This window comes from Rhinopithecus bieti, unplaced genomic scaffold, assembly GCF_001698545.2.
Source record: "Rhinopithecus bieti isolate Rb0 unplaced genomic scaffold, ASM169854v2 scaffold_11933, whole genome shotgun sequence".
NCBI classification, from domain to species: domain Eukaryota; kingdom Metazoa; phylum Chordata; class Mammalia; order Primates; family Cercopithecidae; genus Rhinopithecus; species Rhinopithecus bieti.
In genome coordinates, this window is record NW_016806995.1 from 1469190 (window position 1) to 1484314 (window position 15125).

At 42.7% G+C, this 15125-nt stretch overlaps 1 protein-coding gene and 1 long non-coding RNA gene across 3 annotated transcripts in view; one reads left to right on the forward strand and one right to left on the reverse strand.

Moving 5' to 3' along the window:
- Positions 1 to 7744: 7744 nt before the first annotated feature.
- LOC108534389 (uncharacterized) overlaps positions 7745 to 15125 on the reverse strand; it is a 37283-nt gene continuing 29902 nt past the window's right edge. Inside the window, exons 3-4 of the long non-coding RNA XR_001886961.1 lie at positions 9557 to 9742; positions 7745 to 7772 (exon numbers count right to left, since the gene is read on the reverse strand). This is a non-coding gene — a long non-coding RNA (uncharacterized LOC108534389). The remainder of the gene's footprint in view (positions 7773 to 9556; positions 9743 to 15125) is intronic.
- Positions 12789 to 15125, forward strand: part of SVOP (SV2 related protein) — a 114165-nt gene continuing 111828 nt past the window's right edge. The window contains exon 1 of one of the 2 annotated variants that reach the window (XM_017879721.1): positions 12789 to 13195. In XM_017879721.1, coding sequence (XP_017735210.1) covers positions 13161 to 13195 — 35 coding nt within the window. In that variant the 5' untranslated portion in view covers positions 12789 to 13160. The remainder of the gene's footprint in view (positions 13196 to 15125) is intronic. The other variant, XM_017879722.1, reaches the window with a different exon arrangement.

Sequence of the window (15125 nt, forward strand, 5' to 3'; positions counted from 1 at the left end):
TCAGATATACGATTTGCAAATCTTTTCTCCCATTCTGTGGGTTGTCATTTCACATTTTTGATGGTATCATATGCAGCACAGAAGTTTTTGGCTTTGATATAGTCCAATGTATCTATTATTTGTTCTTTCATTACTTATGCTTTTGATGTCATGTCTAAGAAACCATTGCCTAGCCCAAGGTCGTGAAGATCTATTCCTGTGCTTTCTTTTAAGAGTTTTGTGGTTTCAACTCTTAGATTTAAAAGTAATTTTTCTAATCCTTCAGGCTACTCAAAACACATTTCTATGCCAGATTTGCCTTATGGTCATAGAGTGACCAACTGTCAAAAGTTGCTTGGGACTGAGGGGTTTCCTAGGACATAGGACTTTCGATGCTAAAACAGGGGAAATTCTGGGCAAACCAGGATGGCTTGGCCACTCCACTTATGGACTTCCAATTTGCCACCTCTGCTTTCCATGTATTGAAATAGAGCCTGGATCCCTCCTTACCTGGATGGGAGATTCATTTGTTTTGATTGGTTTAACAAGCATTTTTAAAATACCCACAAGGCAAATCTTTGGGGATGAGTATGGTGAAAGATAGGATGGTAAATTGAAAAGCGGATTTTTTGTTTAAGGTTATCTTCACAGCTTGAACCTTTTTTTTTTTTGAGATGGAGTCTCAATCTGTTGCCCAGGCTGGAGTACAGTGGTATTTCGGCTTACTGCATCCTCCGCCTCCCAGATTCAAGCAATTCTCCTATCTCAGCCTCCAGAGTAGCTGGGATTATAAGCACGCACCACCATGCCTGGCTAATTTTTAGTAGAGATGGGGTTTCACCATGTTGGCCAGGCTGGTCTCAAACTTCTTTTTTTTTTTGAGACGGAGTCTCGCTCTGCCCCCAGGCTGGAGTGCAGTGGCGCCATCTCGGCTCACTGCAAGCTCCGCCTCACGGGTTCACGCCATTCTCCCGCCTCAGCCTCCGAAGTAGCTGGGACTACAGGCGCCCGCCGCTACGCCCGGCTAATTTTTTTGTATTTTTAGTAGAGATGGGGTTTCGCTGTGTTAGCCAGGATGGTCTCGATCTCCTGACCTCGTGATCCGCCCACCTCGGCCTCCCAAAGTGCTGGGATTACAGGCTTGAGCCACCGCACCCGGCCGGTCTCAAATTTCTGACCTTGTGATCTGCTCGCCTCAGCCTCCCAAACTGCTGGTTTTACAGACATGAGCCACCTCACCCGGCCTCAGGTCAATTCTTTTTGCTTCTGCTAGTTCATGGAGCTGGGTGAAAGTGGGCTAAAAATGGGTGGGATAATGATCACGTAGCAAGTATTTGAGGGAAGATACTAAATATAGAAAGTCTCTATTTCCCTGTGTTTTGGGGAAAATTTATCATAAAAGAAAAAATTCTATAATATAAGGAGGAAGACATCTTATATTTGAGTCCTTACAAAAATCATATTACAGGATGTCATGCCAATTCTTTATTCTGGGGAAGACCTATTAGCTGAGATGATAATCTGCTAAGTTTTAGAAAAGGTCATTTAATGGAATTAGTTTTTTTGTTTTTAAGGTGGGGGAATAATAAAATGGTACATTGATTTAATTATTATTCCTGGGTATATGACCTCACAATCATAAGGGGTGAAAGTTATTGTAAGCCAAGTCTTTTAAATACAACTTTTTAAAAAAGCAATACATAAGTTGTTAAGTTGTGGGAACAACAAATACAAATACGCACAAGTGACAAAAGCGACTGTTTTGTTATCAAGAATGGTGCTCATGAGTTAGCCTAATATTTTTCATGGCAGTTTAAAAAATTGTGGCAAAATTATACATAAATGAACTACCCTTTTGATTTACAATAGACACTTAGTTTATTGTAGTAAAGAACACATAATATCCAATTTACCATTTCAACCATGTTTCAGTGTGGAGTACCGCGTGTTAACTACATGCACGTTGTTGTGCAACAGATCTCTAGAACTTTGAGCAACCATTCCCATTTCCCCCGGTCCCCAACCAGTGCTTGGTAACCACATTCTCTCTCTCTCTTTCCTCCTCCTCTTCCTCCTTCTTCTTCTTCCTTTTCCTCTTCCTCCTCTTCTTCCTCTTCCTCTTCTTCTTCCTCTTCCTCTTCCTCTTCTCTCTCTCTTTTTTTTTTTTTGACAGAGTCTCACTCTGTCACCCAGTTTGGAGTGCAGTGGCACAATCATGGCTCACTGTAGCTTTGACTGCCTAGGCTCAAGTGATCCTTCTACCTCAGTCTCCCAAGTAGCTGAGACTACAGATGCACACCACCACACTTGACTAATTAAAAAAAAAATTCTAGCGATGATGTCTTGCTATGTTGCCAGGGCTGGTCTCGAACTCCTGGGTTCAAGCAATCCTCCTGCCTTGGCCTCCCAAAGTGCTGGGATTACAAGCCTGAGTAACCACACCTTGTCTCTACCTTCTGTTTCTAGAGTTTGACTACTTTTGAGACCTCATATAAGGAGAATCATGCAATTTTTTTTGTTGTTACTGGCTTATCTCACTAAGCATAATGTTTTCAAGCCTCATCCATATTGCAGCTTCTATTGGAATGTCATTCATTTGTATGTCTGAATGACATTCCATTGCATGGATAGATCACATTTTGTTTATCCATTCATCTGTTGATGGACACATGGGTTGCTTTCACTGTTTGACTATTGTGAATAATGCTGCTATGAACATTTGTTGTTCATGTTTTTGTTCGAGTCCCTGTTTTTACTTCTTTTCGTACATACCTAGGAGTGGAATTGCCAGATCATAGGGTAATTCTATGTTTAACTTTTAAAGAAACTGTCAGTGGCAAATTTTAAAAGTGCTATGTCTCATGCAGCTGAATTGGAAGTGAAGATGATGTGATCCGGAAAAAACTGAGTTAAGTGAGTAAGAAAGTGGACCCAGCATGACAAAGACAACGCCATTGAGGACACATGTGTAGAGTTTGAATGAAACTGTTCCATAAACATGATAGACAAAAGTAGCATTTGTAAATGGGTTGTTGTTTTATGTAATGTGCCATTTTAAATGCATGTCATCACATTAATAAATTAAAATTTTAAATAGACGTTGAACATTTTATCTAGTTCTACAAAATATACTATATTAAGATGGCTCAAAAGTATGTTGTGTTTTTTTACTTTTTTAAATTAAACTTTTTATTTTGGAATAATTTTGGATTTACAGGAGAGTTGTAAAGACAGAACAGAGGGTTCTGGTATACCCTTTGCTCAGCGTCCCCTGATTTTAACAATACTGTATATATTTAAGATGTACAACTTGATGATTTGATATATGTGTACATTGTAAAAGAATCACAATCGGCCAGGCACAGTGGCTCACGCCTGTAATCCCAGCACTTAGGGAGGCCGAGGCGGGTGGATCACGAGTTCAGGAGTTTAAGACCAGCCTCACCAAGTTGGTGAAACCCTGTCTCTACTAAAAATACAAAAATTAGCTGGGTGTGGTGGCGGGTGCCTGTAATCCCAGCTAGTTGGGAAACTGAGGCAGAGTATTGCTCGAACCTGGTAGGTGGAGGTTGCAGTGAGCCAAGATAGCGCCACTGCACTGGTGACAGAGTGAGACTCCGTCTCAAAAAACGAACAAACAAACAACCTACCTTTTTGTGTGTCTGTCTAGTGAAAACACTTAGAATCTACCCTTTTAAGAAATTTCAAGTATCGTTACCTATAGTTACCATGCTGTACATTAGCTCTCCAGAATTTATTCATCTTGTATAAATGAAAAAATCTTTGTACACCTTGATCAAACATCTCCCTATATCCTCTTTCTTTCAAAAATTTGTTTTTAGATCTTGTATTAAGATCTTGCTTATAGTAGGGGTTTGACATATATTTGTTTCATACAATCATTTGCCATGCACATGAATATCCATCATCTTGTTTAATCCACACAACAGAGCTGCAGGTTGATATCTGTCTCTGTTTTACAGATGATGTAACTGAGACTTAAAGAGGGAAGATAACCTGTCCACCATCACACAGGTAGTAAATCACAGAGCCGAGTGTTTCTGACGCCAAAGCTGGTGCCCAGTACACAATGACTGACAGCTGGGCAGGGTGACAGGATTTTTGTAGGTGTGGGAAAGGTATGAAGTAGGTTCCCTGCCTTAATCTTACAGTGTAACTTGCAGGAAGAAGGTGAACATGTGTTCAGAGGCAGAAAATGTAGTTCAACATGTATTTCAATAATGATTACTGGAAATTAGCTATTTGCTTGGTTAAGAATGTAGAGTGTTGTACAGATGGGAGAGGAGGGACTATGGGAGGGCTGGAGAACTTGGGGGAACTTTCTCAGAGGCCTTTGCAGATAGGGTACCATTAATGTCAATCAAAGCTTGTTCCTCTCACCCTACCTTCTAGGAACTGGCCCTACCCACAGCGCTGCCTCCTCAGCAGTTGTGTTTTCTGTTATGGACTGCCATATGCCCTGGCTGACAGAGCAGGAGCACCAACATCTTGGACAAACACTGCCACTTTGTTGCAGCTCCCTTTCTAACCTCATGCATTTCAAGGAAATCACTTCTCTTCTAACAATAAGCAGCCAGAAAGAGCAGACAGTAAAACACAGATAAGGTACCTCGGGCACAGAGGGAGGGGGGAAAGTCTCTTGGGTAACCACCAAACTTCACACTCATACAATGGGCCCCAGTAAAACAGTGGGCCCTAAAAAGTACATTCCTTTCCCTTTAGGTGCACTAAGATAGGGAAGCTAAATGCAGTCTCAGGGGGTTATGCCTGCAGCGGCAGGGAGATGTATGGGAACAGACACAAAACTCTACCTCCCAGATAAGCAAGACAAAGGGACAGAGCAACATTCTGAGCCTGCGATAAGCTTTCCCACCCTGAACCCTTAAAAACTCTTAGTCTGTCAGAGAGGGTGGCCTCTGACCTAACTCGGCCAGAAGCCCCTTTCAGGTTTATTCTCCAAAATAAACTTGTCTTTGACAGTTGAACCACTTTTCATATTTCTTTCCTCTTCCTTTAATTCTTACACTGGCCACAGGTGACTGGTCCAGAGCTAGACATCTGGACCAAGCTGTAGCTAATATCTTTCCGTGAGAACTCTCCATGACCCATATAAGCCGGCTTAAAAAGATGTACTGTGGCAATCAGAAGCTTCTCTTAGAAGGTAGGAAACTTGACATGATTCATAGCTGAGCTGAGCAGGAGTTGTAAGGATGCCGTGTAATTGGATAAGGACCACAGCAAGCCAACATTTTAATTATACATTAATATTTTCAAATCTCAAGGACATTTAATACGGTTTGGATGTTTGTCCCCTCCAGATCTCAGGTTAAAATGTAATCTCCAGTGTTGGAGGTGGAGCCTAGTGGGAGGTGTTTGGATCATGGGGGTGGATCCTTCATGAATGGCTTAGCACCATTGCTGTGGTGATGGGTAAGTTCATGAGACATCTGATTGTTTAAAAGTGTGTGATAGCTGGGTGTGGTGGCTCATGCCTGTGATCCCAGCACTTTGGGAGGCTGAGGGGGGTGGATCACCTGAGGTCAGGAGTTTGAGACCAGCCTGATCAACATGGTGAAACCCTGTCTCTAATAAAATTACAAAAATTAGCCAGGCGTGGTGGCACACCCCTGTAATCCCAGCTACTCAGAAGGCTGAGGCAGGAGAATTGCCTGAACCTGGTAGGCGGAGGTTGCAGTGAGCTGAGATCGCACCATTTCACTCCAGTCTGGGCAACAAGAGGGAAACTACATCTCAAAAAAAAAAAAAAAAAAGTGTGTGGCACCTCCTCTCTCTCTCTCTTGCTCCCCCTCACCTTCCATCAAGCTTCACCTTCCACTCTTAAGCTTCCTGAGGCCCTCACCAGAAACAGATGCCAGCACCATGCTTCCTGTACAGCCTGCAGACTGTGAGCCAATTAAATCTGATTATAAATTACCCAGTGTCAGGTATTCCTTTACAGCAATGCAAAAATGGCCTAATAGAATATTCCTGCAACTCAACAGCAAAAATCCCTGAACAATTCAATTAAAACTGAGTGAGGGACTTGTATAGACATTTCCTCAAGGAAGATATGCCAGTGGCCAGTAAGCACATGAAAAGATGCTCAACATTGTTAGTTATTAGGGAAATGCAAATCAGACCACTTCACACCCACTAGGATGGCTATTATCAACAAGTGTTGAGGAGAATGTGGAGAAATTGGAATCCTTGTGCATTGCTGGTGGGAATGTAAAATGGTACAGCTGCTGTAGAAAACAGCTTGGCAGTTCCTCAAAAACTTAAACATAGTTACCATATGACTCAGCAACTCTTCTCCTATTTATATACTCAAAAGAATTGAAAACAGGGACTCAAAGGGATACACTGTAGACCAATGTTTATAGCAGCATTCTTCACAATAGCTGAAAAGGTGGAAACAGCCCACGTGTCCATCAACAGATGAATGGATTAACAAAATGTGCCATATACCTACAAAGAAATATTATTCACTCATATAAACTCATGAGGTTCTGATAGTTGCTACAACACGGATGAACCTTGAAAACATTATGTTAAGTGAAATAAGCCACATAAAAAGGACAAATATTGTATGATTCCACTCTTATTAGTTAACTTAGAGTAGGCAAATTCATAGAAATAGGAAGTAGAATAAGCCTGGCACTGTGGCTCGCACGTGTAATCCCAGCATCTTAGGAGGCTGAGGCAGGAAGACTGCTTGAAGCCAGGAGTTCGAGACCAGCCTGGGTTACATAGCAAGACTCTGTCTCATAAATAAATAAATAAATAAATAAATAAATAAATAAATAAATAAATAAAACTTAGCTGGGCATGGTGGCATGCACCTGTAGTTCCAGCTACTCAGGTGGCTGAGGCAGGAGGATAGCCCAGAAGGTTGAGGCTGCAGTGAACCGTGATTACACCACTGCACATCAGCCTGGAGAGAAGAGTGAGACCCTGTCTCTAAAAAATAAGATTAAAAAAGAAAGTAGAATAGAGGTTACCAGAGGCTGGGAGGAGGGAGGAATAGGGAGTTATTACTCAATGGGCAGAGTTTCTCTTTAGGATAATCAAAAAAGATCTGGAAGTCAATAGCATGACGGTTATATAACATTATTAATATACTCGAAGCTACTAAATTGTACACTTCAAATTTTATGATACATAGTTAAGGACTGAATGTTTGTGTCCACCCCAAATGTATATGTTGAAGCCCTAACCCCATAATGTGTGTTTGGAAATGGGGCCTTTGGGAAGTAATCAGGGCTACAGAAGGTCATGCAGGTGGGCGCTGACATGATGAGATACTGCCCTTATAAGAAAATATGCCAGAGAACTTGCTTTCTCTTTCTGCTTATGTGCCCAGTAGAGAGCATGTGAGCATACAGAGAGAAGCTGGCTATCTGCAAGCCGGGAAGAGGGCCCTCACCAGAACCTAACTATACTGGTACTTTGATCTTGAACTTGTCAGCCTCTAGAACTGTTAGAAATGGATTTCTGGGCTGGGTGCAGTGGCTCACACCTGTAATCTCAACACTTTGGGAGGCCAAGCTGGGTGGATGGCTTGAGTGCAGGAGTTTGAGACCAGCCTGGGCAACATAGTGAGACTCCTTCCCCAGAAAAAATACAAAAATTAGGTGGGCATAGTGGTGCATACCCGTGGTCCCAGCTACTCAGGAGGCTGAGGTGGAAGGATCACTTGAGCTTGGGTGGTTGAGACTGCAGTGAGCCATGGTCATGTCACTGCATTCCAGCCTGAGTGACAAAGAGTGACCCTGTCTCAAAAAAAAAAAAAGAATTCTGTTGTGTAAGCCAACAAGACTGTGATATTTTGTTATGGCAACTGAGCTGGCTAAGATGTATGTATTTACCACAATAAAAATTACTTTTAGGCCAGGTCCAGTGGCTCACAATTGTATCCCAGCACTTTGGGAGCCCAACGCGGGTGGATCACTTGAGCCCAGGAGTTCGAGACCAGGCTGGGCAACATGGTGAAGCCCTGTCTCTACCAAAAATATAAAAATTAGCCAGGCGTGGTGGCATGCGCCTGCAGTCCTAGCTACTCAGGAGGCTGAGGTGGGAGAATGGTTTGAGCCTGGGAAGTGGAGGTAGCAGTTAGCTGAGATTGCACCATTGCACACCAGCCTGGGCAACAGAGCCAGACCCTGTTTCAAAAAATTTATTTTAATTAAAAAAAAATTTAAAAGAATCATGGTAGTAAGATGTACATGGTTTTAAAAATAAAATAGTACCAAAAGTTTACAATTAAAAAAAAACCTTCAGGCAAGAGTCAGTGGCTCACACCTGTAATGCCAGCACCTTTGGCCAAGGTAGGAGGATCACTTGAGCCCAGGAGTTTGAGATCAGCCTGGGCAATGAAGCAAAACTCTGTCTCTACAAAAATACAAAAATTAGCCAGGTGTGATGGTGCACGCTTGTAGACCTAGCTACTCGGGAGGCTGAGGTGGGAGAATCGCTTGAGCTTGGCTGAGGCAGGAGGATTACTGTCCAGGCTGCAGTGAGCTGTCATCTCACCACTGCACTCCAGCCTGGAAGACAGAGCAAGACCCTGTCCCAAAAAAAAAAAAAAAAAAAAAAAAAAAAAAAAGTCACTGTTCCACTTCCACTCCCACCTCAGTGCTTTTTTTTTTTTTTTTGAGACGGAGTCTCCACTCTGTCGCCCAGGCCTGGAGTGCAGTGGGCCGTGGATTCTCAGCTCATTGCAAGCTCCGCCTCCCAGGGTTTTTCACCCCATTTCTTCCTGCTCAGCTCCCGAGTAGCTGGACTACAGGGCACCCACCACCTCGGGCCCGCCCCCCCCGGCTAGTTTTTGTATTTTTAGTAGAGACGGGGTTTCACCGTGTTAGCCAAGGGGTGGTCTCGATCTCCTGACCTCGTGATCCACCCATCTCGCGCCTCCCAAAGCTGCTTGGCGATTACAGGCTTTGAGGGCCACCGCCGCCCGCCCACCCTCAGTCTTTTAAGCTGCTTCTTTTAGTACCTACAGGCAAATTTCTATGTGAGATCTCATTTGGCTAGTTTTTGTTTTCTCAATTTTGGACATGTTCTGTTGATTTCCATAAACTTGATGAGGATTTCGTTTTCCCAATACCATCGTTTTTTCTTATCCTTCATAGGCCAGCTAACATTTTAAGGTAGTAGAAAAGACATTGATTTGGGGGCAGGGGTTGAAGAGAGCAACATAATGATAAGCACTGTATTAGAGCTCTCCAGATAGGCAAAACCAATGAGATAAATAATATCTTCATGTAATATAATATATTACATAGATATAAAGATATCTTTCGTATAATACATGAGAGGGCATTTATCAGGGGAATTGGCTGACATAATTAGGGAGGCTGAGAATTTCCACAACAGACCATTTGCAAGCTGGAGACCGTGGGATGCTGGTAGTATGGCTCAGGCCAAATTTAAGGGCCCAAAAACCCAAGGGGGCCACACGTGTAAGTTCTGGTTTCTAAAGACTAGAGAGCCTGCAGTTCTGATGTCTAAGGGCAGGAGAAGAAACCACTCTTGGAGAGAGAGATCAACTCACCTTTCCTCTGTTTCTGTTCTGTCTGGGCCTCTAGCTGATTTGATGGTGCTCATTCACGCATCGAGGGCAGATTTTACTGCACTGTTCGGGAGGCTGAGGTGGGAGAATGGCTTGAGTCTGAAAGGTGGAGGTGGCAATGAGCTGAGATCGTACCACCGCACTCCAGCCTGGATGATAGAGCCAGACCTTGTCTCAAAAAAAAAAAAAAATTAAAATAAATTTAACCATTGCAACAGCTAACACTTATTATGTGCCATCCAAGTGTGTAGTCCTTCACCTCCATTTTATCTTTGATTCTGACCACCGCCCTATGAAGTAGTTATGGTTATTGATCCCATATTTCTGATGAGGAAATACAAGCACAGAAAGTTAGACAATCTGCTCAAGGTTACCTACCCAGGGAGAGGTGGAGCTGGGAAGAGAGTCCCAAGGACTGAGCCTGTTCTAACCACTCTCCAGTTCCAGGCTGCAGACTCCCTTTTTCCCTCAAGGGAACTTGACTGGGTCTCTGTTGAACATCAAAAAAATACTGACTGGCCAGGCGCGGTGGTGATCACGTGTGTAATCCCAGCACTTTGGGAGGCCGAGGTGGGTGGATCATGAGGTCAGAAGTTCAAGACCAGCCTGGCCAAGATAGTGAAACCCCATCTTTACTAAAAATACAAAAAAATTAGCCGAGCTTGATGGTGGGTACCTGTAATCCCAGCTACTTGGGAGGCCGAGGCAGAGAATTGCTTGAATCCAGGAGGCGGGAGTAGCAGTGAACCAAGATCGCGGCTCCAGCCTGGGTGACAGAGTGAGACTCTGTCTAAAAAACAAACAAACAAACAAACAAACAAACAAAATTCCTGATTAAGGCACATGAGTAGAAGCTAAAATAGGATGATAAAAGGGGGCTATTTATTTATTTATTTAGTTTTGAGACAGGGTCTTGCTCTGTCACCCAGCCTGGAGTGCAGTGGCGCGATATCAGCTCATTGCAACCTCTGCTTCCCGGCTTCAAGCAATTTTCCTGCCTCAGCCTCTCGAGTAGCTGGGACTAGAGGTCTGTGCCACCACACCTGGCTGTTTTTTTATTTTTAGTGGAGACGAGGTTTTGCCATGTTGGCCAGGCTGGTCTGGAACTCCTGACCTCAAGTGATCCGTCCTCCTCAGCCTCCCAGAGTGCTGCAATTACTGGCGTGAGCCAGGGCGCCCGACCCCTAAGGGGGCTATTTAGAATGAGCATAATGAATATTCGTAGAGCCCTAGAGAGCCCCACCTGACACCAGGATTGAAGGAAAAGGAGGGGTAGTTAAAGCAAAAACCTTCAGAGACATTTGAAACCATCATTGAAAAGGTACCAGATTGTCCAGCTCCCTCTCCCAGCTGTGCAACAATGGGGATACTGACAAGTGTTTGGATTGGATGTCTTTAGATAAGTGTCCACCCTCCTAGCCAATCAGCTCTGGCCAGGAATCATGTGATACCAAATGTAGTGCACAGCAAGGATGGGGGAGAGATTCCTTTAGAAATAAGTGTGGGTAGGACAAATTGTGATTGACTCCAGTATGAGATGAGAAGGAGCCATGAATAAGTTCAAACTACCATTGTGACAGACACATAGTTGTTTCTCCATTAATATTTACTAGATAAATAATACATTGGAACTTGAGTACCACTGTATAATTGGTTTTCCCAACATTCGATTTGTTTAAAGTTATCCAATATTTCAATAATTCCAATTTCTCCTACTATACCCGCAATGGATGATTTCTTTTGAGACACTCAGAGAAAGCCTAGCACTTAAGGGTGCAGGTTGTGGAGACAGACTGCCTGGGTTTTAAGTCCAGATCAACTCTTTCCTGTCTGTGTGACCTCGTGCAAGCAAGGCTACCCTTCTCTGAGCCTTGTTTCCTCATCTTACAAAATAAGGATAAAAATCACACCTGCTCATAGGATTGCAGAGATCAAGGGGACCATGGTGAAGTACATATCCGGGTGCCCGGCACACATTCAATTCAATTTTGGATTTTCAAGTCCTTTTATGGATTTGATGTGAGATTGTTTTCAGTTCTCAGATTGGTTTCCTTGTACCCTCTTCCAACTTCCCCCACCCTTTGTTAACAATTAAAGAAAAAAAATGTTTCCTTCTTCCTTTAGTTCCTTGTAAGTGTCCATTCAATCGTCATTCTCATAGCTCTTGCCAGCTGCCATCGTGGATCATCTTAGTAGTTTGCTGTTGTATAATTTTTCTGCTTTTCTTTTCATTTGTTCACACTTGATCAGGGGTTTTCACTTCATGGTGCTGGGGAGCTTTTAAAAAATACTCTGAGGCCGGGTGCAATGACTCACATCTATAATCCTAGCATTGTGGGAGGCCAAGATGGAAGTATTACTTGAGTCCAAGAGTTCTAGACCCCTGGGCAAAAAGCAAGACCCCATCTCTACAATAAATAAATTAGCTGGCTATGCTGGCGTAAGCCTGTGATCCCAGCTACTAGGAAGGTTCAGGTGCGAGGATTGCTTTAGCCCAGGCAGTCGGGGCTGTAATGAGCCATGATCATGCCACTACAACTCCAGCCTGGACAACAGAGCAAGAACCTGTCTCAAAAGTAAATGAATAAATAAATATTGAAAAAATAAAAAAATACCCAGGCTTGGCCTCCACCTCCAGAGAGTTGAGTTCAATTGGTTTGAAATGGAGCCAGTCAATTCTTACATGCAGCCTGAATTGAGAACCATTTATTCAACAAATATTTACGGAGTACCTTCTGTGTGCCAGCCCTGTTCTAGTACTTGGGACACATCAGTGAAACCTCATGGAGCTTAAGTTCTAAAAGGGTCAGAAATTCTAGTGAGAGGTGGGCTAGGGGAACCGTTAAGCTAGCTAGGATCTTGAAGACAGAGACTTTATTTTATTCATGTTTTTATTCCCTAGGGTCAGGGCTGTAGAATTCACCCAATAATGCTTGTTGAAAGAATGAGTGATCGTTGGTCTTCTCATACCTGACTTACATTTTTCTTTTCTTGATTCGTTTCACTAGACCCTTAGCTCCACGATGACAACGACAGGTCGAATTTGTTCTGTCATACCCCCAGTACCGATTACAGTGCCTGGCACATAGGTGCTTAGTAAACAGTACTTAAATGCATGCCTGTATTTGTTATAGCAGGCTGGGTTTCAAAAGTATTCTACTGATAACATTAATTGAATACATGCAAATAAACATTTAGACAGGCATCATCAACCAAAGGGTGCTCATTGGTACCCGGACAACCATTTCACAGACTGGTGTGCCCTACAGGCATCCCAGTAATGCACCATCAGCCAGAAAGCCTGTGAACTCCTACGAGCAGAAGGGCTCTCCCTGCCCCCTCTCCCCGCGCAGCTCGCTCTGCCCTCCGCCTCCTCTTCTCCGCCCACTCTCGCCGCGGTCTCCTGGCGGCGGCGGCTTTGTCTCGTGGGCTGGTCCCCAGCGGCTCCCTCCCGGAACAGCTGCTGCTCGAGGGAGGAAGCGGCGCGGGTGCTGTCCAGCATCCCGGTGCTGAAAACCAGGGGGCTCGTCATCCACCACTACCATGTAAGGGCCATGAGAAGGGCTCGTCCTGGCGCAGCGCGGACATGGAGGAGGACTTATTCCAGCTAAGGCAGCTGCCGTGAGTATCATGGGGGCGAGCAAGAGGCAGACAGGCTTTCTTTTAAAAAACGAAAACCTGCAAGGGGGCTGGGGGGTGCATCTCTGCATGGTTTCTTGAATTTAAAGGGAACTGTTTCAGAGGAAGGAATTAGGGCCTGGAGGAGACAAGCCATTTTCCTTCCCCAGCAGCCCAGCCTCTGTATCTCTGACTCAGTTCTATTTATCAGATCTTTCAGGACCTTATGGGGAACCACGGGGGTTATGATTTCCCTTTTAATTGCTCTCAATCCTAAAGGGATTTTGAGATGTGAGCTTTAAGAAAGCATTAGCTGCTGTTTTGAAATGTGGACAGAATTGGTGAGTCTATGCAATGACATCGGTCCTTTCCAGCCCTAATCCTATGCTGTGAAATCCATAATTTTTCTGCAAGGTCTTTTGGAAGGGAATGATACTGATGTTGCAAACTGGTTGATAAAAAACTGGGATGCCTTCCTAGAGGAGAGGGTTGGGCAAAGTCCTGTTGTTTATGAAGTGTGTGAATGAGAGGCTGTGCACTGTCGGTGAAACCTCTTGCCTTCTTCTGAATGAAAGGTTTTTGTAGCAGCTAGCTAGAGTGAGACTCACCGTTGGAACATCAGGAATATACTCCTTTGAGGATGGGGATTTTAAGAAAACCAAATTTGCTCTGAGAATGTGGGGAAATACCAAGCAACTGAAAGGACACGGGTCTTATAGAGGGGCTTACAGATTTTTCCTACCTCAAGCAGATAGTGATTTGTTAAGTAAATTCCAAGAGTATGAGAGGGGCATTAAAAGAACATTGCTGGGGTGGGAGTTGTTTTAATTTTAGAAGCACTAGCCATTTGAATGGTAAGAGTAGATTCCCTTTGGGATTGTTAGAAAGGGTAAATTATAGTTAGTATGTGTGTATTTTCTTGACTTTAAAAATGGTGGATTATTTTTTCTATAAGTTACTGAGGAATTCTCCCAAGTGACTTTTAGTGTGACTGATATAGTTCTCTGAGGCTCTGAGTACTGAAGGGGATTGTAATGTTTACTTTTCAATCAGCATAAAATTAATTTTCACTAAAATTTTTAATTAATTTAAAATTTGCTTTAAAGTTTTACTGATTGATCCACAAATAGCATATCTGATTATGTAATACAGCATTATTTCACAAATGCTAGAGCATGTTTAGTTACAATATTCAGAGGTAGATATAAGAGTACATAAAAATGTAAAGGTCTGATTACAAATTTCCCAAGGAAAACATACAACTTCTATTGTGAATAAATATCATGTTCAAAATAAAACCATTACCCCAAATAAAAAATAATTTAATATCAGAAATGTGAACTTTGGTTGTCCTGGGATAAATTTTTCAATCATGTCAGACCATGTGAACTTTTCAAAGATTCATATTTATATAAACTTTGCAAAAGGGTCATGTATATTTAATCTACTGGTATATAGACCTGACATTATCATGACAATTCCTTCTTTAATTAAAAAAAAGCAAAATAGGAAGTTTTACTTATTTAAATTTAAAATTTAGGTTTTATAGGAATGTAATACAATGTACCAATAAATAAAGGTAAATAAAGTTCAAAGAGAATCACAGGAATAAAGAGTAAGTCTCCTTTCTTTTCAAACCCCAGTCCTATTCTCCAGAGTTAACTTTCTTAATTATTCTTTCTGGTGCTTAATAGGCATAAATACATATATTATCTATTAGGCCAAATTGTGTACTGGCTAAGTACATTATCTGTTGAATCAGACATACTTGGATTCAAATCCTTACTCTGCCACTTCCTGGCTGTGTGACTTTAAGCAAGTGACTTAACCTTTCTGAGACTCAGTTTCCTTAGCTACACAATGAGGATCATAACAGTACTTAATTCATAAGGTTATTGTGAAGATCAAATGAGATAATGTATGCTAAAAGCTG